The sequence below is a fragment of the Chlorocebus sabaeus genome, chromosome 21, assembly GCF_047675955.1.
Source record: "Chlorocebus sabaeus isolate Y175 chromosome 21, mChlSab1.0.hap1, whole genome shotgun sequence".
In the NCBI taxonomy this organism is placed as follows: domain Eukaryota; kingdom Metazoa; phylum Chordata; class Mammalia; order Primates; family Cercopithecidae; genus Chlorocebus; species Chlorocebus sabaeus.
This window is the reverse complement of record NC_132924.1, coordinates 76232205-76252520: the sequence shown is the minus strand read 5'-3', so window position 1 is coordinate 76252520 and position 20316 is coordinate 76232205. Positions and strand designations below refer to the sequence as shown.

Genomic DNA, 20316 nt, shown 5'->3' with positions numbered 1-20316 from the left:
CTCAGCCTCCCAAAGTGCTGGGATTACAGGTGTGACCCACCATGCCTGGCAGGTTTTATACTTTTCTAAAACCCATCTTCTGCAAGGTTTGGAATACATAAATAACCTTTCATTAAAATTTTCCCTGTATATTTAACCTCTTCTGAATTTCATCTGCCTGTCCTAAATAAAACCTGATTGTCTACCTACAATATCATTTTCCTGCAAATCTCTTGAATAGAGACTGATTTTTTAAAAATTCAGGCCTGGCTTGGTGCTCATGCCTGTAATGCCAGCACTGTGAGAACCGAAGGCAGATGGATTTCTTGAGGCCAGGAGTTCAAGACAAGCCTTGGTGACATAGTGAGACCCTGTGTGTACAAAAATTAAAAGAAAAAAAAAAAGCTAGCTGATCATAGTGGCTCACACCTGTAGTCCCCACCTCTTATGAGGCTGAGATAAGAGGATCGCTTGAGCCCAGGAATTTGAGGCTACAGTGAACTATGATTGCACCACTGCATTTCAGCCTGAGTGATGGAGCAAGACCCTATCTCTAAAAAAATAAAAAATTAAAAAAAATTTTAAACAATCCTGCTTGGTTCCCTGGGCTTACTGAGTCTGTTGATAGATATTTTTCATCCGTTTTAGAAAATTCTTGGTTCTTTTCAAATAGTACTTCTATTCAGTTCTCTCTTTTCCTTTTGGAACTCCAATCGTAAATATGTTAGCTTTTTTTTTTTTTTTTTTTTTTTTACCTTGTTCTACACGCCTCTTTTGATTTCTTCTGCTTTTTCCCCATTCTTTTCTTCTTTTTGAGCTCAAGTTTGGATCTTTTTCTTTGGTGGTTTTCAAGTTTGCTAATTTTGTTTTATGCTGTGTCCAGTCTACTCTTAAATACATCAAATGAAATCTTAATTTTAGACATGTTTTTCAGTTCTAGAATGACAATTTGATTTTTAAATAAATTCTGATTATTAGAATTATGCATCTTTTCATTCGTTTTGCCTTTTTCTGTTTTCTTTATTTGTTCCCCCCAAATCTGTTGAAATTTGATCCCCAGTGTTGGAGGTGGGGCCCAGTGGGAGGTATTTGAGTCAGGTGGGCAGATCTCTCAAGAATGGCTTTGTGCTGTCCCCTGTGATAATGAGTGAGTTCTCCCTCTATTAGTTCACCCAAGAGCTGGTTGTTTAAAAGAGCCTCCCTCCAGCTGTTTCTCTTACTCCTTCTCTTGCCATGTGACATGCAGGCTTCCTTTGCCTTCTGCAATGAGTAAAAGCATCCTGAGGCCTTCACCAGAAGCTGAGCAGATGCTGGCACCATGCTTCTTGTACACCCTGCAGAACCCTGAGCCACATACAACGCTTTTCTTTATAAATTACTTCTGAATTTCATCTCACGTATTTCTTTATAGCAGTGCAAAATGGATTAACACACATGTTGATGGTTGTTATTTTAAAAGTATTGTTTGTTGTTCATGTCTGTAATTCTAGCACTTTTGGAGGCCGAGGTGGGTGGATCACTTGAGGCCAGGAGTTCGAGACCAGCTGAAACCCTGTCTCTACTAAAAATACAATAATTTGCCAGGTGTGGTGGTGCATGCCTGTAATTCCAGCCATTCAGGAGGCTGTGGCATGAGAATCACTTGAAACCAGGAGGCAGAGGTTGCAGTAAGCTGGGATCACACCATTATACTCCAGCCTGGGTGACGGAGTGAGACTGTGTCTCTAAAAAAAATAAATAAGATAAATACATAAAGTGAAATCATTGTTTGTTAACTTGAATATCCAGATCACTTGTGGGTCTGCTTCTATTGCTTATTTTCTTCTGTTGATAATTCAAGACATTTTCCTGCCTTCGTACATATCTAGTAATTTCTTATTTTTATTGGACATTGTGTGAGAAAAGAACAATAGAAGCTCCAGATGATATACTCTTTTGCCAGCAAAGGTTCGTCCTTTCCTCTCTATAGGGTGCAGAGCTCATGACCTCAGTCCAGGAAGGGATTGAGCTCTGTTGAGGTTGGACTATGGATTTATTTGGATTCAGTTTACATCTGGTTCATCCCTGTTCCTCAGACATAGCTCTTCTGGGCTTTTGATTGAGAAGCTAGCTAGTCTCTGTCTCCTCAGACTGAAAGATTGTGAGATTTGGTTTTGCTCTTCAGAGGTATTTGAGCTTAGCTCTTTAGTTTCCCTTCTAGGCCCTCAACTTTATTATATATGTTATATATAATTATATATAATATGTATATATATTATGTAGTATATATTATATATGATAATATATTATATATTTTATATAATATATGTAACATAATTGGGGAATATAATATAGAATATATATTATACAAATTATATATTATATATTACATAATTATATTTATATTATATATTATATAATTATATAAATATATGTTTATATAATATATAATTATATATTATGTAAATTTTATAATTATATATTATATATGTTTATATATTTATATAAATATATAATATATAAGATATGTTCTATTTAATATATATTCTATATATAATATATATGCTACATAGAATATATATTTATATAAAATATTCTATATATTCTATATATATATTCCCCAATTTAAAACTTTTAATTTAAAATGCAAACTTGAGGAAGGCATAAAAATCACACACAAGCCTGCCACTTCACACTTGGAGGGTTGCACAGCGGCTGGGCAAAGGTGCTCCTCACTTCGCAGACAGTGCAGCAGCCGGGCAGAGGCGCTCCTCACTTCCCAGACGGTGCCATTTCCCAGATAGTGGGGCGGCCTGGCAGAGGCCTCCTCACTGCCCAGAGGGTGGGGCGGCCAGGGAGAGGCGCGCCTCACTTCCCAGAGAGGCGGCAGGGCAGAGGTGCTCCTCACTTCCCAGGTAGTGGGGCAGCCAGGCAGAGAGAGGCGCTCCTCATTTCTCAGAAGGTGGGGTGGCCGGCAAAGGCGTTCCTCACGTCCCAGACCATGCGGCGACCGGTCAGAGGCCCTCCTCACTTCTCAGATGGTGGAGCGGCTGGGCAGGGGCGCTCCTCACTTCTCAGACGGTGCGGCCGCTGGGGCAGAGGTGCTCCTCACTTCCCAGATGGAGCAGCCCTCAACTTTAAAATCTGGTAAGTATATTGAAGGTTATGCTGGCTGTATGTTTGAGGCAGGCTTCCTCTTCCTTCCCTGAGATTATGAAAGGCTCAGTCTGCCTTGTAGGAGTTGATGTTCTAGCTCCTCAGCCTCCTGTGTGAACACTCCCATAACTCACTGCCTTATGGGAGACAGTGGCCACACTTGGGGCACCTCAAGTTTCTAATCTCATGTTAGCTCCGTGCCACCACCTTAAGCCTATTGGTTTCTCTTCCCATTTGTAGACTTCCTCTGCCTGGGCCCAGCCCTGTCCTCTTTCCTACCCAGAACTGCACATGTCCTCAGGGAAAATAAACAGCTGTGCGTTGTCAGCTCACTGCAGAAAATTTTCCTTCCTCTGGAATTCCATGGCTCTCCAATATCTTTTTTAAATGTGATTTTTGTAATGTATCCGTTTTTTTCTAGTTGTTATAGCAGGGTCATTGGACCATGGTGACTTTCCACATCCTACTCAGAAATGAAATCCTATGGAGACTGTCTTGTTTCACTCCTCAGTTAACCTCAGATCTAGAGATAGGTTAGATGTCTCTTACTTGGCACCCCATTTCCACTTCCAAAGTACATATCTTCCCTCCTTTTTCTAAAGTCTCAGCTTCTTTGTAGTTCATAACATCGGATTTAGCACTCACTCTCTTCATTATGTACCAATCTCTGTGTTTTGTTGGTAGCATTAGCATCTGGCTCACCATCTTCCTTTCCCTCTACTCCTGTCATTGTTCTTGTGGCCTCAGTATTCACAGGGATGTTCCATTCACATCCTTGACCTTTCTTCTAGTTATCTTTGCTTTCACCATTCCTCAGTCATTTCCTTCTATGATCATACTCTTAACCATTTTATCCTAAATTGCTGTACCATCTCCGAAATCTCCATATCTTCATCCATTTGTCTCCTAATTTTCTAGCACACTCACATTGGAGCTTCTACACTAGCACTTCTTCAACGGACTCAAACCACCATTTCATTCAATTATCTTCGCACTATAAATATTACTCTCATGTCCTCATTTCTCTCTTTACCCATCTTAGATTCCTTGGTTCATCATTGTTGTAGATGTCTATCACCTAAACATTTACTGATTTAAAGTAACAGTATTCATTTTATTATTGCCTCTCACAGTTATGGGAGTTGACAGAATGTTATTGCTTGAGATCGCTCATGCACTTACATGTCAGAGTGGCTGAAGTTAAAATCATCTTGAAGGCTTCCTTACTTACATGCCTGGCAGTTGATGCTGGCTGTTGATGAGGACCTCTCCTGAGGCTGGCAGCTAGAACATCTATGTGTAACCTTTCCATGTGGCCTGAGCTTCCTCACAGCGTGGAGGCTGGGTCCCAAAACAGGTGTCCAAGAGACAGAGCCAAGTAAAATCTCCTTTTATAACCTAGCCCCAGAAGTTACTCAACATCACTTTCCCTGTATTCTCTTTATTACAAGTGGATTACTAAGACTAACCCATATTCAAGAGGAGAAGAATTAAACCCCACCTCTTTATGTAAGAAATATCATTTGTAGACATGTTTTTAAAATGTCACCATCATTATGATCACTTTCAAATACGATTTCTCCCTTGTTTCTCCCTTGTCCTATTGATGTGACAAACACCTACCCCTAGTAAAACTCAAATATCCAGCAATCCGTGCTTACCCCTGAGAAATGAACATTATTTAAAGGAAGAACACACAATTAAACTGACTTGTGTCACTTTAGATTCAATCCTCAGTTGTCAAATGGGCTCTCAATATAAACAGTCCTACATTTCCTAGTATTTTCAGTTTCTGACTATCCCATTACACCCACAGTGAAAGAGTAGACCACAAAAAAAAAAGAAAAATCCTTGGGAGGCCACGGTTGGCAGATCACCTGAGGTTGGGAGTTCAAGACTAGCCTGCCCAACATGGAGAAACTTCATCTCTACTAAAAATACAAAATTAGCCGGGTGTGGTGGTGCTTGCCTGTAATCCCAGCTACTCGGGTCACTGAGCAGAGGAATCTCTTGAACCTAGGAGGTAGAGGTTGCGGTGAGCCGAGATGGCGCCATTGCATTCCAGCCTGGGCAATGAGAAACTCCATCTCAAAAAAAAAAAAAAAAAAAATCCTCACAAAATTCTTCCACTGAATATTAAAAAATCAATTGCATTTCAATTCACTAGAATCAAAGTTTTTAATAGTAGCTTTAATTTTTTTTTTTTTTTTTTTTTTTGAGGCGGAGTCTCGCTCTGTCACCCAGGCTGGAGTGCAGTGGCCAGATCTCGGCTCACTGCAAGCTCCGCCTCCCGAGTTTACGCCATTCTCCTGCCTCAGCCTCCCGAGTAGCTGGGACTACAGGCGCCCGCCATCTCGCCCAGCTAGTTTTTTTTGTATTTTTTAGTAGAGACGGGTTTTCGCCGTGTTAGCCAGGATGGTCTTGATCTCCTGACCTCGTGATCCGCCCGTCTCGGCCTCCCAAAGTGCTAGGATTACAGGCTTGAGCCACCGTGCCCAGCTTAATAGTAGCTTTTAAAAATTACATTCATAATAGCCACAAAAAATAAAAGGTTTCTTAGGCCAAGATGTGAAAGACCTTTTGGGAGGAATTTGTAAAATTTTATCGAAAGATGTTTAAGGTGACCTAAAGAAATGAAGTGCTCTGCCATGTTTATGAATGGGAAAATAACAGCATGTAATGTCTTCCCAGAAAATGTATACATTCAGTGCAATTTTAGTTAAAGTCTAAAATTTTTTCCCCCATAAAACTAGACAGCTGATTATAATACTGCAAAAATATTGAGGAGGAGAAAAGTAGCCCTTGACACCTAGAAGCTGGACCAGTGCCATGATCTAGACCTTGGCATTGCTTTGGGCTAGCATTATGTTAAGGCTTGTCGGTGCTGAAGGGACCCTGGAGGGAGATGGGGCTTCACTTCCTGGTTCCTATGTGCTTCCTCTCTTCTTGTTCACGTGACACAGCTGCCAAGAGCATGTGTGTGGTGCACCCAGTGGTGCCCACTCTTCAGCAAGTTTTGCTCACCAGCCTCAGCCCATTGCATCCCAGCAGGGGGTGTCTGCTCACTAGTGTGAGCTGCTGGACTCCTGTTCACCAAACCTTGGCCCCTCATGGCTGAGAACTGTCTCTGTCTCAAGACAACCTAATGGACATTCTCACTACACCTCAGCCACACTCTATATTCTCTGAATCTCAGCCTTGGGGAGGTGGCTGCCCTCCTTCCAAGGTTATTCCATCTTTGGGTACTCTGTCTGTGCCACAGCATGTCCTTTAGTGTTCTCTTTGCTCTCTCTTGGTAGTTACTCACTTTTTACTAGTTAGTAATTCTTTGAATTGCATTCTTTATTAGAATGTATTTATGAGATAGAATAAGTGTTCTTTATTCAAAATACAGGTGTGATTTCTGTCTCTCGACTGGATTCTGAGTGCTACAGGAGGATTAACTGGACAGGGACATGAGAACTTTCTGGAGAGTTGGAAAGAAACCACACCTGGGGTGTGGGTATTTTCATTATCAAAATTATACCAATAAGATTTATGCATTTGAAATCATGTAAATTTTACCTTAAATTATAATTGAGAATAGGTGGGGGAAATGGGTAGATATATAGATGATACAAAAATCACAGAATAATAATTGTTGAAACTGGGTGATAGGTACGTAGGTGTTCCCTATACTATTGTTTATACATGTTTGAAATTTAAAAATCTACAATGAAAGTCATGGCTGGGCCGGGCGCGGTGGCTCAAGCCTGTAATCCCAGCACTTTGGGAGGCCGAGGCGGGCGGATCACAAGGTCAGGAGATCGAGACCATCCTGGCTAACACAGTGAAACCCCCGTCTCTACTAAAAAATACAAAAAACTAGCCGGGCGTGGTGGTGGGCGCCTGTAGTCCCAGCTACTCGGGAGGCGGAGGCAGGAGAATGGCGTGAACCCGGGGGGCGGAGCTTGCAGTGAGCCGATATCGCGCCACTGCACTCCAGCCTGGGGCACAGAGCAAGACTCCGTCTCAAAAAAAAAAAAAAAAAGTCATGGCTGGGTGTTTTTTTCTCAGAATGTATGTAGCTAGGGATGGATGGAATGATACCTTTGATTTGGCCGTATAGTCATTTTCTGTTTGTTTGGTGTATCAGTTATCTATTGCCATGTGACATACAACCACTTAAAGCACTTAATGGCTTACAATAACAGGAATCACTTAGTTTGCTTAAAAATTTGAAATTTTGACAAGGTTTTGCAGGGGGTGGAAGATCCACTTTTAAGATGATATCTTCTTTTGCATGCCTAGCAAGTTGGTGCTAGCTGTTGGCTGGGAGTTCAGCCAGGTCTGTGAACCAGTAGGCTTGGTTCCTCTTCATCTGGACCTGCCCATGGGCTGCTTAGACTTCTTCATAGTATGGTAGTTGATTTTTAAGACCAAATGTCCCCAGAGAGAACCAGATAGAAGTTATATCATTATTTATAATCTAGGTTTGGAAGTCAACATTATTTCACTTAGATTCAAGGGGAGAGAACATGGAACCCGTTGCATGATGGGAGGCATAACAAAGTCACATTGCAAAAAGAGCATGGAGGATGGGAGATACTGTCATGGCCATTGTGGAAAATATAATCTGCCATACTTGGCTTGTTCTTATAAGGGGAGTCAGATGAAGTTGGATCTCAAAGCAGTCTCTGAAAAGATGTAGATCACAACAGCATCACTCAGTAAGTGGATCTCAACCCTTCTGTAACTACCCCCTTTTCTTCTTCCTTTCCCATGTTGTCCAGGAGCAGATATCTACTGAGCATTTACAAGTTACCTACGCAGCATCTACTTCCCTTTTCCTAGTGTTTCCTGCATTCTTATTCTATACGCTGTCTCTTCCCTCACCTAGCCCATTTGCTTCAAGAAAACTGTCTATCCCCATTTCTGGGATTGGACCCCGACTCTCTCGCAACAACTAGTGCATTTAGTTTCCCTGGCCATGATGTTTGTGACCACAGGGAGGTGGAAGGTATAGGGTCATCGGGGAGGGCAATATATAATCCAAGCTGATTTAGATCAGGATGCTGGTTGGATATACCCTCTCTGGATGTTAATGGGGAAGCACTTAGTCCTGGGAACATTGGCAATTACCTGTGTGGCCACAAGGAGAGAGAATTTTAGCATGAAGTGGATTCCACAAAAGGCCAATTGAGGAAATGGAAAGAAACCAGGCCCTAGTGACATTAGTAAGTCACTGGATTAAACCTACACTCAGGCCTCATCTACCTTTGAATTTCTTGTAGGAGCTAATAAAGTACATATTAAGTTGAGTTTGTTACTTGAAACCTAAAGCAAGATGCGGGGATTATTTTGTATTTGTAAGAATTTCCTGGGCCCCGCGTGATGGCTTATGACTGTAATTCCAGCATTTTGGCAGTCTGAGGCAGGAGGATTGCTTGAGGCCAGGAGTTTGAAACTAGCCTGGGCAACATAGTGAGAGACTGTCTCTATAGGAAAAAATAAATAAATAAATAAAAATAAAAAAGACTGCCTAGGCTTCACCAATTGTTAACTGGGTGACTGAGAACATTTTCAAATCTCTCTGCTTCGGTTTTCTTTATAGTAAGATTCCAGATGGATGTGATAGAGGGCTTTATTTTCTAGAGTGGGAAAAAGAGCCATCGTGAAAGAGAAAAGTAGGAAAAGAAAATAGCAAACTGTGTCCTCAGGCAGATCAATTTTAGTAAAGAATACATCCTGGCCGGGCACGGTGATTCACACCTGTAATCCCAGCACTTTGGGAGGCCGAGGCGGGCGGATCATGAGGTCAGGAGATCGAGACCATCTTGGCTAACATGGCAAAGCCCTGTCTCTAAAAATACAAAAAAAAATTAGTTGGGCATCGTAGCAGGCACCTGTAGTTGCAGCTACTCAGGAGGCTGAGGCAGGAGAATGGCAGGAACCCAGGAAGCGGAGCTTGCAGTGAGCTGAGATTGTGCCACTGCACTCCAGCCTGGGCAACAGAGCAAGACTCCGTCTCAAAAAAAAAATCTCTCAGTATCCTTGAGGCATTGGTTCCAAGACCTTCCTTGGAGACTGACATTCAAGAATTTTCAAATTCTTGATAAAAAGTGGCATAGCATTTGTATAGAACCTATACACATTCTCTTGTATACTTTAAATAATCTTTAGATTACTTATATCTTATACAATGTAAACACTATGTAAGTAGATGGTATACTGTATCATTTAGGGAATAATGACAAGAAGAAGCATTCTGTATGTGTTTAGTGCAGATGAAACTTTTTTTCAAATGTTTTTGATCTGTGGTTGATTTGAATCTGTGGATGCAGGAGCCATGGATATGGAGGGCCAACTTGCGTAGGAATGGTGAGGATCTGAAAGTGGACACCTTTATACTATTCGTACCAGTGTAATCCTTTGAAAGTCTTTGTGGGCTCTTCGAGATTCACACGTCCAGCTTAAAGACTGCTGGATTCTACGTTCAATTCAAGTTAAACAAGTAACTTAAGTTTTTGAACAGATGAGGCTCTTGACACCAGCCAGCCTTTTTTCTTGGGAAACAACAAGAGTGGTCAGCTGAGGGGGGTACACTAGGACATTCTGTCAGCAAATATTTGCTGGGCCTCTACCACGTACAATTGAAAACACCTCAATGACTTCAACCACTTGGAGCTGTGACTCTCAGGCTGTCTCTAGCCCAAGCTTGTCTCCTGAGCTCTCTGAGCATTTATCCATTTGGGATGAGATTATACATTGATAATACTTTTTGGGAAAACAGTTTTAAAATATGTATGAAGATCTTTAATATATACCTTTTGATTCTATATTTTCATAGAAATCTATTTTGGAGAAATAGAGATGAAGATATTTACATTTCATCATTAAGATTCAGGAAAAATATATTTTAGAAATTCAAATTTTTTTTTTTTTTTTGAGTCACATGAAGATACTCAGAGCCTGAACCTAGGTGGAAATTGTAGGAAAACTAAGTATTGCCTTCTGATCCCTCACACTCCCTATATTCTTCATTTCTGTCTCTCAGAGCTCTGAGATACTCTTTCTACCACTGTGGGAATTAGCTCAATGTGCCCTCTATTTTTGGATATACTCCTTCCCAAAGGCATTTGTGTTTTCAAAGAGATTATTAAGATGGGAGCTCGCATAATAAAGCCTTACTGGTAGACCTTCAGACAGTGGGTCATCCAGAGATAACGTAGAAATCCTAGTTTCTCCCTCAGTTTTCTACTAGGTAGAAGTCAGTACATTGTTTACAGACAAACAAGGACTGCCCCACAGGGACCAAAGATGAGCTAAATATTATGGTGTACAAAAATATTAAGCAGATACACCTAGTGTTTGTATCTGAGAGGAAGAAAGCACTTTTCAAATGGTGAGCTCCAATTTCAGCTTAGTATAGGGAAGATGTAAAGAGTTTGCAAAACCAGATCTGTTCAGCAGAGGGGGTACTTAATCTACAAATCATGATTTTTAAAGCAAAGTTTTTTGTTTTTTTTTTTTTGTAATGATGATTTTGTGAGAAGTTTTTATGTTTTATGTTTCTTTCAAGATTAAGCTGCCAATCAGGTTTTTTTTTTTTTTTTGAGACAGAGTCTGGCTCTGTCGCCCAGGCTGGAGTGCAGTGGTGTGATCTCTGCTCACTGCAAGCTCCACCTCCTGGGTTCCTGCCATTCTCCTGCCTCAGCCTCCCGAGTAGCTGGGACTACAGGCGCCCGCCACCACGCCTGGCTAGTTTTTTGTATTTTTAGTAGAGATAGGGTTTCACCGTGTTAGCCAAGATGGTCTCGATCTCCTGACCTCGTAATCTGCCTGTCTCAGCCTCCCAAGTGCTGGGATTACAGGCGTGAGCCACCATGCCGGGCCAGGTATTTTTTTTTGAGACTAATTGCTGCACGTATTTGTCAGAGATGCAAGAATCAGGAATTACTGATTATTGAGCAAGGGACTGCCCTGCCCATTTAGGAGAGCAGGAGCTGGATACACTAACTCATTTTGCTGGACCTTGGGCAGGAGGGTTGTGGCTTCTCCAGAGGACAGTTATCTTTGCTAAATTCCCTCAGCCCAGCCAGGCAGTTTACATATGTAGTTCCTGAGATAAATCCACAGGACACTAAACAAAGAAAAGCATATGATTTATTATTTTTCCATTTACAATTTTCTTAGAGGGGATGAGACGGCTGGGACTGCTTCCCCACTGGGACAGACCCAGTCTGGCAGGTATCAGAGTCCTTTGTCTCACTCTCACCTCATAGAGCCTGCTGCTCTTCACCTGTCCTGTCCAGTCTGCTTTAAAAACCTTCAAGTCTAACAAAAAAAAAAAAAAAAAAAAAAGGAAAAAACAACAAAAGCCTTCAAGTCTGGTCCCGAGGGGCATCTTCCTCTTTCTGGGGTCTCATCTGAACGTTGAAGCCAGTTGGCCTCTTTGAGTAATCTTCCAGAATATTCATTTATAGAGTTTCTAAAATAAAATTTTGACACCATCTATTTCAATGTTAAAAAGACATAAAAGCCCCTTTATTTTCAAAATTGTAACTTACTAACTTCCATAAATACAAATTAAGATATCTCTCAAAACAACAGCGTGCTACCTCCATCTCCATCTCACACGGGGATGGCGATCATTTGTGAGATACTGCTTTAGATATGTTTCAGAGGTTGGGGTAGGGGATAGGGAAGTGGAAGGGACTTATAACTTCCATAAATACAAAGTAATGTATCTCCCAAAACAACAGCGTGCTACCTCCATCTCCATCCCACACGGGGATGGCGATCATTTGTGCGATACTGCTTTAGATATGTTTCAGAGATTGGGGTACCAGAACATCCTTTTCTGTTTCTTCACCTGCTGAGGGCTCCCCAAGTATTTGATAATCACTTTTATCTCTGCACTTTTGGAGTAATTATTTTTTATATTACAATATTACTATTTCAGCCCTCAGCATATTTCACTATGTTTATCTGAGTATCTGAAAAGCTAAACAAGACTTGCTCTCTTAAGTGTCTTACATTTGTTTTTGTGTGTCCACCCAGGGTGATAATAGTTACTATCTCGCTATTTATATTTGAACTGTTGGTCTATCCAGTTTTCTCCTAGCCATTTTTCACTAAATGCTTTTGTGCTAACATCTTCCATTAGGTGTGGTTTAAGTCAGAGTCAGTCTCTCTCTTTCTTTCTGAGTCGTCACACTGGACTTTGAGTAGTATAAGGGAATATTTTTAATTTCTTTTCTCTATGTCTAAGTGTTTTCCTCTAATGAAGATGATAATTAGCAGTGGAATGGTTAAAAATAGTGATGGACCGGGCACAGTGGCTCATGCCTGTAATCCCAGCACTTTGGGAGACTGAGAGGAAGGAGGATCACTTAAGCCCAGGAGTTCAGGACTAGCCTGGGCAACAGATTGAGACTCCATTTCAACAAAAGAATTAAGTGAGTTTGGTGGCACATGCCTGTAGTCCTAGCCTCTTGGGAGGCTGAGGTGGGAGAATTGCCTGAGCTCAAGAGCTTGAGGTTACACTGGGTTGATTGTGCCACTGCACTCCAGCCTGGGTTACAAAGCAAGACCTTGTCTCAAAAAAAAAAAAAAAAACAAAACAAAAAAAAAAAACACACACACACACACATATATGTATGTGTGTATATATGTATGTATGTGTGTGTATATATATATAATAGCTTGCTATCATTATCATTGAGTGCCTTTTTTGTGCTGGACACTATTCAAAGCAGTTTTTAATTTTCGTGATAGCCCTATGGCATATGAACCTTTATTATCCCACTTTTTTAAGGAAACAAAAACAGAGATGTAATTTGTCAATGGTTGAATGGTAGAAGATTGCACATCCCAGATTTAAACCAACTGGATTCCACTCTTTGCATTTTCTTGCTCTTCGAAAGATAGGTAGTAGGGGAAAGGAGTGGAAGCAACAGTCCTAGATAAACCCACGTTTGTCCTCAGGACCCAGAACATCCTTCAGAATAGATGAGAAATATTGGGAACTGAGTTTAGGGAAGTAGAACCAAAGAATGTGAGGATTACGTAATTGCTTTGTGAATTTACAAGCTTGAGAGAGTCAATCCAATAATTAACTCATGTACTTTTTTGTCCTTGATTGTGCAAGTTTTTACTGAGAATATTATTAATAATATGATTAATGTTTTCGAGAGTCAAACATTAATCTTGTGGGAATGTTTGCTTATTTTGCTTCTGCTTACAATAAAGACTAAGTTAATGGTTTTGTGATTTTTATATTCATTGGGCAGGGAAAAAGCTATTGATTCATTAACTGTGCTGTCTTATTGGCATGTAGCTATGCACTGTTCATGCAATACATAAAATATCATGTTATGCTATTTTGTCCAAGGGAAAAAGACAGTGAGATTTCTTTCTTTATTATTATTTTTTGAGACAGGGTCTTTCTCTGTCACCCAGGCTGCAGTACAGTGTTGTGATAATAACTCACTGCAGCCTTGAACTCCTGGGCTCAAGCAATCCTCCCACCTCAGCCTCCCAAGTAGCTAGGGCTACAGGTGCACGCCACCATACTCAGCTAATTTTTAAAATGATTTTTGTATTTTTTAGAGATGGGATCTCACTGTATTGCCCAGGGTCGTCCTGAACTCCTGTCTTCAAGAAAACCTCCCACCTCGGTCTCATAAAGTGGTGGGATTATAGGCATGAACCACCATACCTGGCCAACAGTGAGATTTCTTATGTGAAAAGTGTGCATTTCAACTCTGCTAGTTCCATATGCCTTTATTAGCATTTCAGAGACTTATCCTGTCAACCTGACTTCTGCAGGATAGCTTTTCAGGAAAAGTAGTTTATTATAAGTGGAGCTTGGAAATATATATATAATCAATTTCTGACATACATTAACCAGATCTCAGCTTTCTTAAAAATGTACCATAAAGCTGAACTTCATTTAGCTACTTATTCTCAGACATCAGTATGCATAGGAATCACCTGGAGAGCTTAGTAAAATGCAGGTTTCTAGGCCCTATTCTCAGAGACAAATTCATTCTCCAGGTGATTCTGATATAGATGTCTTCAGGGTGCCAGAATAAGATGGAGAAAAGGATGTAGAGTGGGGAGTACAAAAACTCAGTAGTCTGGAGACCCAGGCATAGAAGTGCTAGAGAGCAGATGGGCTTTTCACGAAGGATATTGAGGGAGCTGTGGGAAGTCTGATTGGCCTCCAGGTAATATAAGGCTTCAGCACTTTTTGTTAGGTCCCTGTAGGACTCACTCTTGCTGGCTCTTTAGGTAATAGATGACTGTTCAAATTCAGGTTGCAACTGTGGTGAAACCACTAATCTCCTGTGCAACTGTCTCTTGGTTTGGGGGAAAAGGAAGTCAGTCTGCAGGTGACTGAGCACTTATAAGCAGTTAATATGGGCTCGGTTTGAAGGCAGAGCTGGAGAGGGAGAGGGATCTAAATCTTACCATTCTGCCGTTCTCTAAAGGGCTGAGCTTCCTGCTTGCAGGCTGTATGCTAAGAAGAGGAGCATAGAGCTATTGCAAAGGGGGAGATTGTTATTATGCAGGGTCCAATTAGGAGAAATTACCCTTTTTAGTTTTGGAGGAACACTATGAGAATTGCTGAGAGTCTAAGACAAGACCCCAGGCCTAGATCTGCTGACACTTGGCCTATGGAAGTAGGAAGGACTGCTCTGTGTAACTCCAGTGATGGAGTTATTTTGTTCTGGAAATAGAGGATCAAGAGAAAAAGACAGCAGGAGTGGGTCCAAAGCATCCCGACTACCTGCAACATGCACACTAGACCCCATCAGAAAACAGTGAACCACGAAGGGAAATGAAGAATTCCAGGTGGTTTCTGTGGGAAGTGTGCTGCAGACCTTTTCATCTGTCTCATCAGTAATTCTGTATATCTTGCCAACACTTTTAACAAGAAGTTTCTTCTTTTGGGGGGGCCTCGTAAGGAAAATGAGACAGCAGCAACTTTACGAGGTCTATATATGCGCTTTAAACAGTATCTTAGATCCAGCAGGTCCATTGTTTCCCACCTATGTGTACTGAGCTACAGTTTTTCAAATGTGTATACTCTGTAGATGCTGTGAATTATAAAATGCAAATGTATTTTTAAGAGTTCTTGGCCGGGCACGGTGGCTCACGCCAGCAATCCCAGCACTTTGGGAGGCCGAGATGGGCGGATCACGAGGTCAGGAGATCAAGACCATCCTGGCTAACACAGTGAAACCCCGTCTCTACTAAAAATACAAAAAATTAGCCGGGCGTGGAGGCGGGAGCCTGTAGTCCCAGCTACTCGGGACTGAGGCAGGAGAATGGCGTGAACCCGGGAGGCGGAGCTTGCAATGAGCCAAGATCGCGCCACTGCACTCCAGCCTGGGCGACAGAACCAAACTCCGTCTCAAAAAAAAAAAAAAAAAAAAAAGTTCTTAAATTCACACATTTTAATGGTGGATTTTCTCAATCTCTTTTATGGTTGGGTCTAAGGAACATTTTGTCCAAAAAAACAAACCCCAAAAAAACCACAATGAGTTTCTCATACTTTAAAAGGCCAGAAACCCCTGAAGTAAAGCATCATAGTTATGTCTTCAGATTGGCTGTAAAGAACTTACTCCTCACGTAATGCAAACCCTCATGGTACAGTGACTTTATTGTGTTGTTTATGATGGATTTTTAGACAGAGGCAAGATAAACTGCATTTTTGTTTTACTTTAGCAGAATATTAACACTGAATACAGAGTGGTATGTAAAAACACATTTACTTTAAAACTGTCACATTATTTGACTTTTTAACTGTATAAGAAAAAGTTTGCTGCTGCTAGAGTAAACAGACAACCCACAGAGTAGGCGAAAATCTGTACATCCAACAAAGGACCAATATCCAGAATCTGCAAGGAACTCAAGCAAATTAGCAAGAAAAAAACAAACAATCCCTTCAAAAAGTGGGCTAAGGACATTAATAGACAGTTCTCAAAAGGAGATATACAGATGGCCAGCAAACATGAAAAAATGCTCAGCATCACTAATGATCAGGGAAATGCAAATCAAAACTACAATGTAATACCACCTTACACCTGCAAGAATGGCCATAATCAAAAAACAAAACAAACAAAAAAAACCAACAGATGTTGATGTGAATGCAGTGAAAAGGGAACACTTCTACACTGCTTGTGAAAATGTATGGCCGGGCGCAGTGGCTCAAGCCTGTAATCCCAGTCTGGCTCACTTTGGGAGGCCGAGGCGGACGGATCACAAGGTCAGGAGATCGAGACCATCCTGGCTAACACTGTGAAACCCCGTCTCTACTAAAAAAGTACAAAAGCTAGCCGGGCGTGGTGGCGGGCGCCTGTAGTCCCAGCTACTCGGGAGGCTGAGGCAGGAGAATGGCATGAACCCAGGGGGTGGAGCTTGCAGTGAGCCGAGATTGCGCCACTGCACTCCAGCCTGGGGCACAGAGCAAGACTCCGTCTCAAAAAAAAAAAAAAAAAAAAAGAAAATATAAAGTGGGCCGGGCATGGTGGATCACGCCTGTAATCCCAGCACTTTCAGAGGCTGAGGCAAGCGAATCACATGAGGTCAGGAGTTCAAGACCACTTTGGCCAACATGATGAAACCCTGTCTCTACTAAAAATAGAAAAAATAGCCAGCCGGGTGTGGTGGCGGGCGCCTGTAATCCCAGCTCCTCAGCAGGCTGAGACAGGAGAGTCACTTGAACCTGGAAGGCAGAGGTTGCAGTGAACCAAGATCGCACCATCTCACTCCAACCTGGGCGACAACAGTGAGACTCTGCTCAAAAAAAAAAAAAAAAAAAGTAAACTAGTACAACCATTATGGAAAACAGTGTAGAGAGTCCTTAAAGAACTTTAAAGAACTAAAAGTAGAACTACCATTTGATCAGTAGTGGGATAGCAATCCCACTACTGAGTATCTACCCAGAGGAAAAGAAGTTTTTATACGAAAAAGATACTTGCACACACGTTTATAACAGCACAATTCACAATTGCAAAAATATGGAAACAGCCCAAATGCCCATCAATCAATGATTGCATAAAGAAATTGTGAGAGAGAGATATATATTACATCATATATATATATATGATGCAATACGAGTCAGCCATAAAAAGGAATGAATTAATGGCATTCGCAGCAACCTGTGATGGAACTGGAGACTGTTATTCTAAGTGAAGTAACTCAGGAATGGAAAACCAAACATTGGACCTGGATGGAACCTGGATGGAACTGGAGACCATTATTCTAAGTGAAGTAACTCAGGAATGGAAAACCAAACATTGGACCTGGATGGAACCTGGATGGAACTGGAGACCATTATTCTAAGTGAAGTAACTCAGGAATGGAAAACCAAACATTGTATGTTCTCACTCATAAATGGGAGCTAAACTATGAGGATGCAAAGACATAGAATGATACAATGGACTTTGGGGACTCAGGGGAAAGGGTGGGAGGGGGTTGAGGGATAAAAGACTACAAATTGGGTTCAGTGTATACTGCTCAGGTGATAGGTGCACCAGAATCTCACGAATCACCACTAAAGAACTTACTCATGAAACCAAATACCACCTGTTCCCCACAAACCTATGGAAATAAATAGTTAAAAAACAAAAAAGCCCAAAACAAACTGAGCAATAAAAAGTTATCTGCTGCTTAGTAAAAACATGAAAATTCAGACACATTGATGCCATTTCCCTTTTTTCCCCAGGCACTGTTATGTGGTATACTTGTTACATGTCCTGAGGATCCACTGAGATATTTAGAGGGAATGATCATGGTTATAATCAAAAGTGGTCTTCAGAATCTTCTTTGGTAAGTATTGTTTTGATTTGTGATAGGGAAATATTTTTTTGTGAAGGAAAACTTTTATTGTACGGTAACAAAATAAAGTCTTGCCAATGAATGCTTCCAATCTAAAGATTGTTAAGGAATCCTTCCACAGGCTTTTCAGTTCCAAAGTCACAAACCTGAATAATTTGCCCAGTGGTTCTCAACTTGAGAAATATCGTGTATTCTCATCAGTAACGTGTTCATAGGGCCAGTTTATTTCAAGTTGGGAATGAGGAAAAGGAGGCGTATCCTCCTTTGGGGGACACAGCAAAATCTTGTGAGAGTAGTTTGAAAAAGTCCTCCAGGTGATTCTGATCTGCTTCTCCTAAGGGGAAATGTGTTTTCTTTCTCCTCTCTTTCATTCCACCTACAAGAATCACTGATTTAATTATGGAACTAATTAATGAAATTAATTTTGACTGTGTTTTATGATGTTATTAAAGGGATATGTGCATTGCTCCATCAATGAAACCAAACATTCGAAGATTGTCTGAAACTTACCTGGAACAACTTTTTGAATTGGATGATCAGCTGGTAATTATTACTAACCGAGAATATGCAAATATATATTTTAAACTTTGATGGAATTTTCCAAATGTATTTTATGGGAGGTGTGAGGTCAGACTGTTTTTGGTATTGGGGGCACCGAGAAAAGTGAAGGAATAGCCACACACATACACAAACGCATGCAAAGCCACACCCATAGTAACCTTCCCAAATTTCCAGGAAGTATTTACAAAGGCATTTGTTCCTTCTCTTTCTGATACAATCTTTCCATTAAGTTTTCCCCCTTTCCTCTTTCTCCTTCTCCCATGCATCTTTATAAAGATAAAAATAGCATTATGGAAAGCTTTACAAGAGGATGTTTTATTTCCTTTCTAATCTGCTTCCTTCTGTATTCCATTCCACTGCCCATTCTCTCTGCTATCTGTCTTCTCAGATTAGGTTATAGGGAATCATGCTCATAATGACATGACCAAAATATTAATGACATTCAACTTAAAAGCCAGATCTCATTGTTACTGAAAACTAGTGCCAGCAACTGGTTTTGATCTTGTAAAGAGGGCAAGGAAATAATTCAGGACATGAAGACTTTAGAACAAAGCTCATTTAAGGGAGGCTAACAGAGCAAAAGGAACGTGAAGAGAGAAATACTAGCACACATTAGATATGTGTGGAACCATGTGTGATACCTCTTTTTTTTTTTCCCCAGACGGAGTCTTGCTCTGAATGCCTGGGCTGGAGTGCAATGGCGCGATCCCGGCTCACTGCAGCCTCCGCCTCCCGGGTTCAAGCGATTCTCCTGTCTTAGCCTTTCGAGTAGCTGGGATTACAGATGCATGCTGCCTTGCCACTAAAATATAATTTTTTTGTATTTTAGTAGAAACAGGGTTTCACCATGTTGCCCAGGCTGGTCTCGAACTCCTGACCTCAGGCAATCCACCTGCCTCAGCCTCCCAAAGTGCTAGGATTACAGGTGTGAGCCATTGCGCTTGGCCCGTGCGTGATACCTCTTGATTACAGGGCTGTAGTTTGGTAGGCCCAGGCGGGTCTTGGGAGTTGCTATTGAAGTTGGATGTTGAAAAGTGGAATCAAAGCCATGTTCAAGATGGGGGCTGAGAGTCAGAAACAATTTGAGGTATCTGTTTAGAAGGATGGGTGGTGAGTAACACTGGAAACAACAGAGAAACAATTAGAGGGCTGAGATGATTCTGAGGCACCGGTACATTGGGCAGATCCCATGTGTCCCATCCTAGTTGATCTGCATCATGGTGTGTGGGTGTTTTTCCTGTACTTTATTAACCACAGACTTTCGATCTACTATGGAGTGCAGATATCTGCAAATTACTGTGTTTTTGGAACTGTTTGGGGACAACCTCAGGAGCTGAGGGAGAGGCCTAGGGGACAGGATTCTGGGTCCTGTATGCCTACCCCTGTACTCCAAAATAGTTTTGGTTTCAGTATGATTTTGCTTGAGTAAAGCTTGACAGCCATTGCTAAAATATACTAAAGTTTTTGAAAGCCACTGATTTAGAGTGGTAAACCCTATCGTCAATATTATGACAAGGACCTTATATAAAGTCAGGCCAGCTGTCCAGTGTCCAGCTAGAAGCCCATAGGGAATCATTTAAAAACTGCAGATAATTCTGGCCGGGTGTGGTGGCTCACACCTCTAATTGCAGCACTTTGGGAGGCCAAGGCGGGTGGATCACCTGAGGTCAGGAGTTTGAGACCAGCCTGGCCAACATGGCGAAACGCCGTATCTACTAAAAGTACAAAAATTAGCTGTGCATGGTGGTGGGCACCTGTAATCCCAGCTACTCAGGAGGCTGAGGCAGGAGAATCACTTGAACCTAAGAG

The 20316-nt window shown here is 41.3% G+C and overlaps 1 protein-coding gene across 17 annotated transcripts in view; it reads left to right on the top strand.

Moving 5' to 3' along the window:
* The window catches only part of FBXL13 (F-box and leucine rich repeat protein 13), a 286030-nt gene that overhangs the window by 2849 nt on the left and 262865 nt on the right, over window positions 1-20316 (top strand). For 8 of the 17 annotated variants that reach the window (XR_012090383.1, XM_007982429.3, XM_073009201.1 and 5 more), the window contains exons 2-3: window positions 17834-17937; window positions 18399-18489. Coding sequence is in view for 7 of the 17 variants with exons in the window: in XM_007982429.3 (XP_007980620.2) it covers window positions 17834-17937; window positions 18399-18489 (195 nt within the window). In the remaining 10 variants the exon portion in view is untranslated. Of the gene's footprint in view, window positions 1-17831; window positions 17938-18398; window positions 18490-20316 lie in introns of those variants that run through there. The other 9 variants (XM_073009205.1, XM_038004345.2, XM_038004343.2 and 6 more) reach the window with 3 other exon arrangements.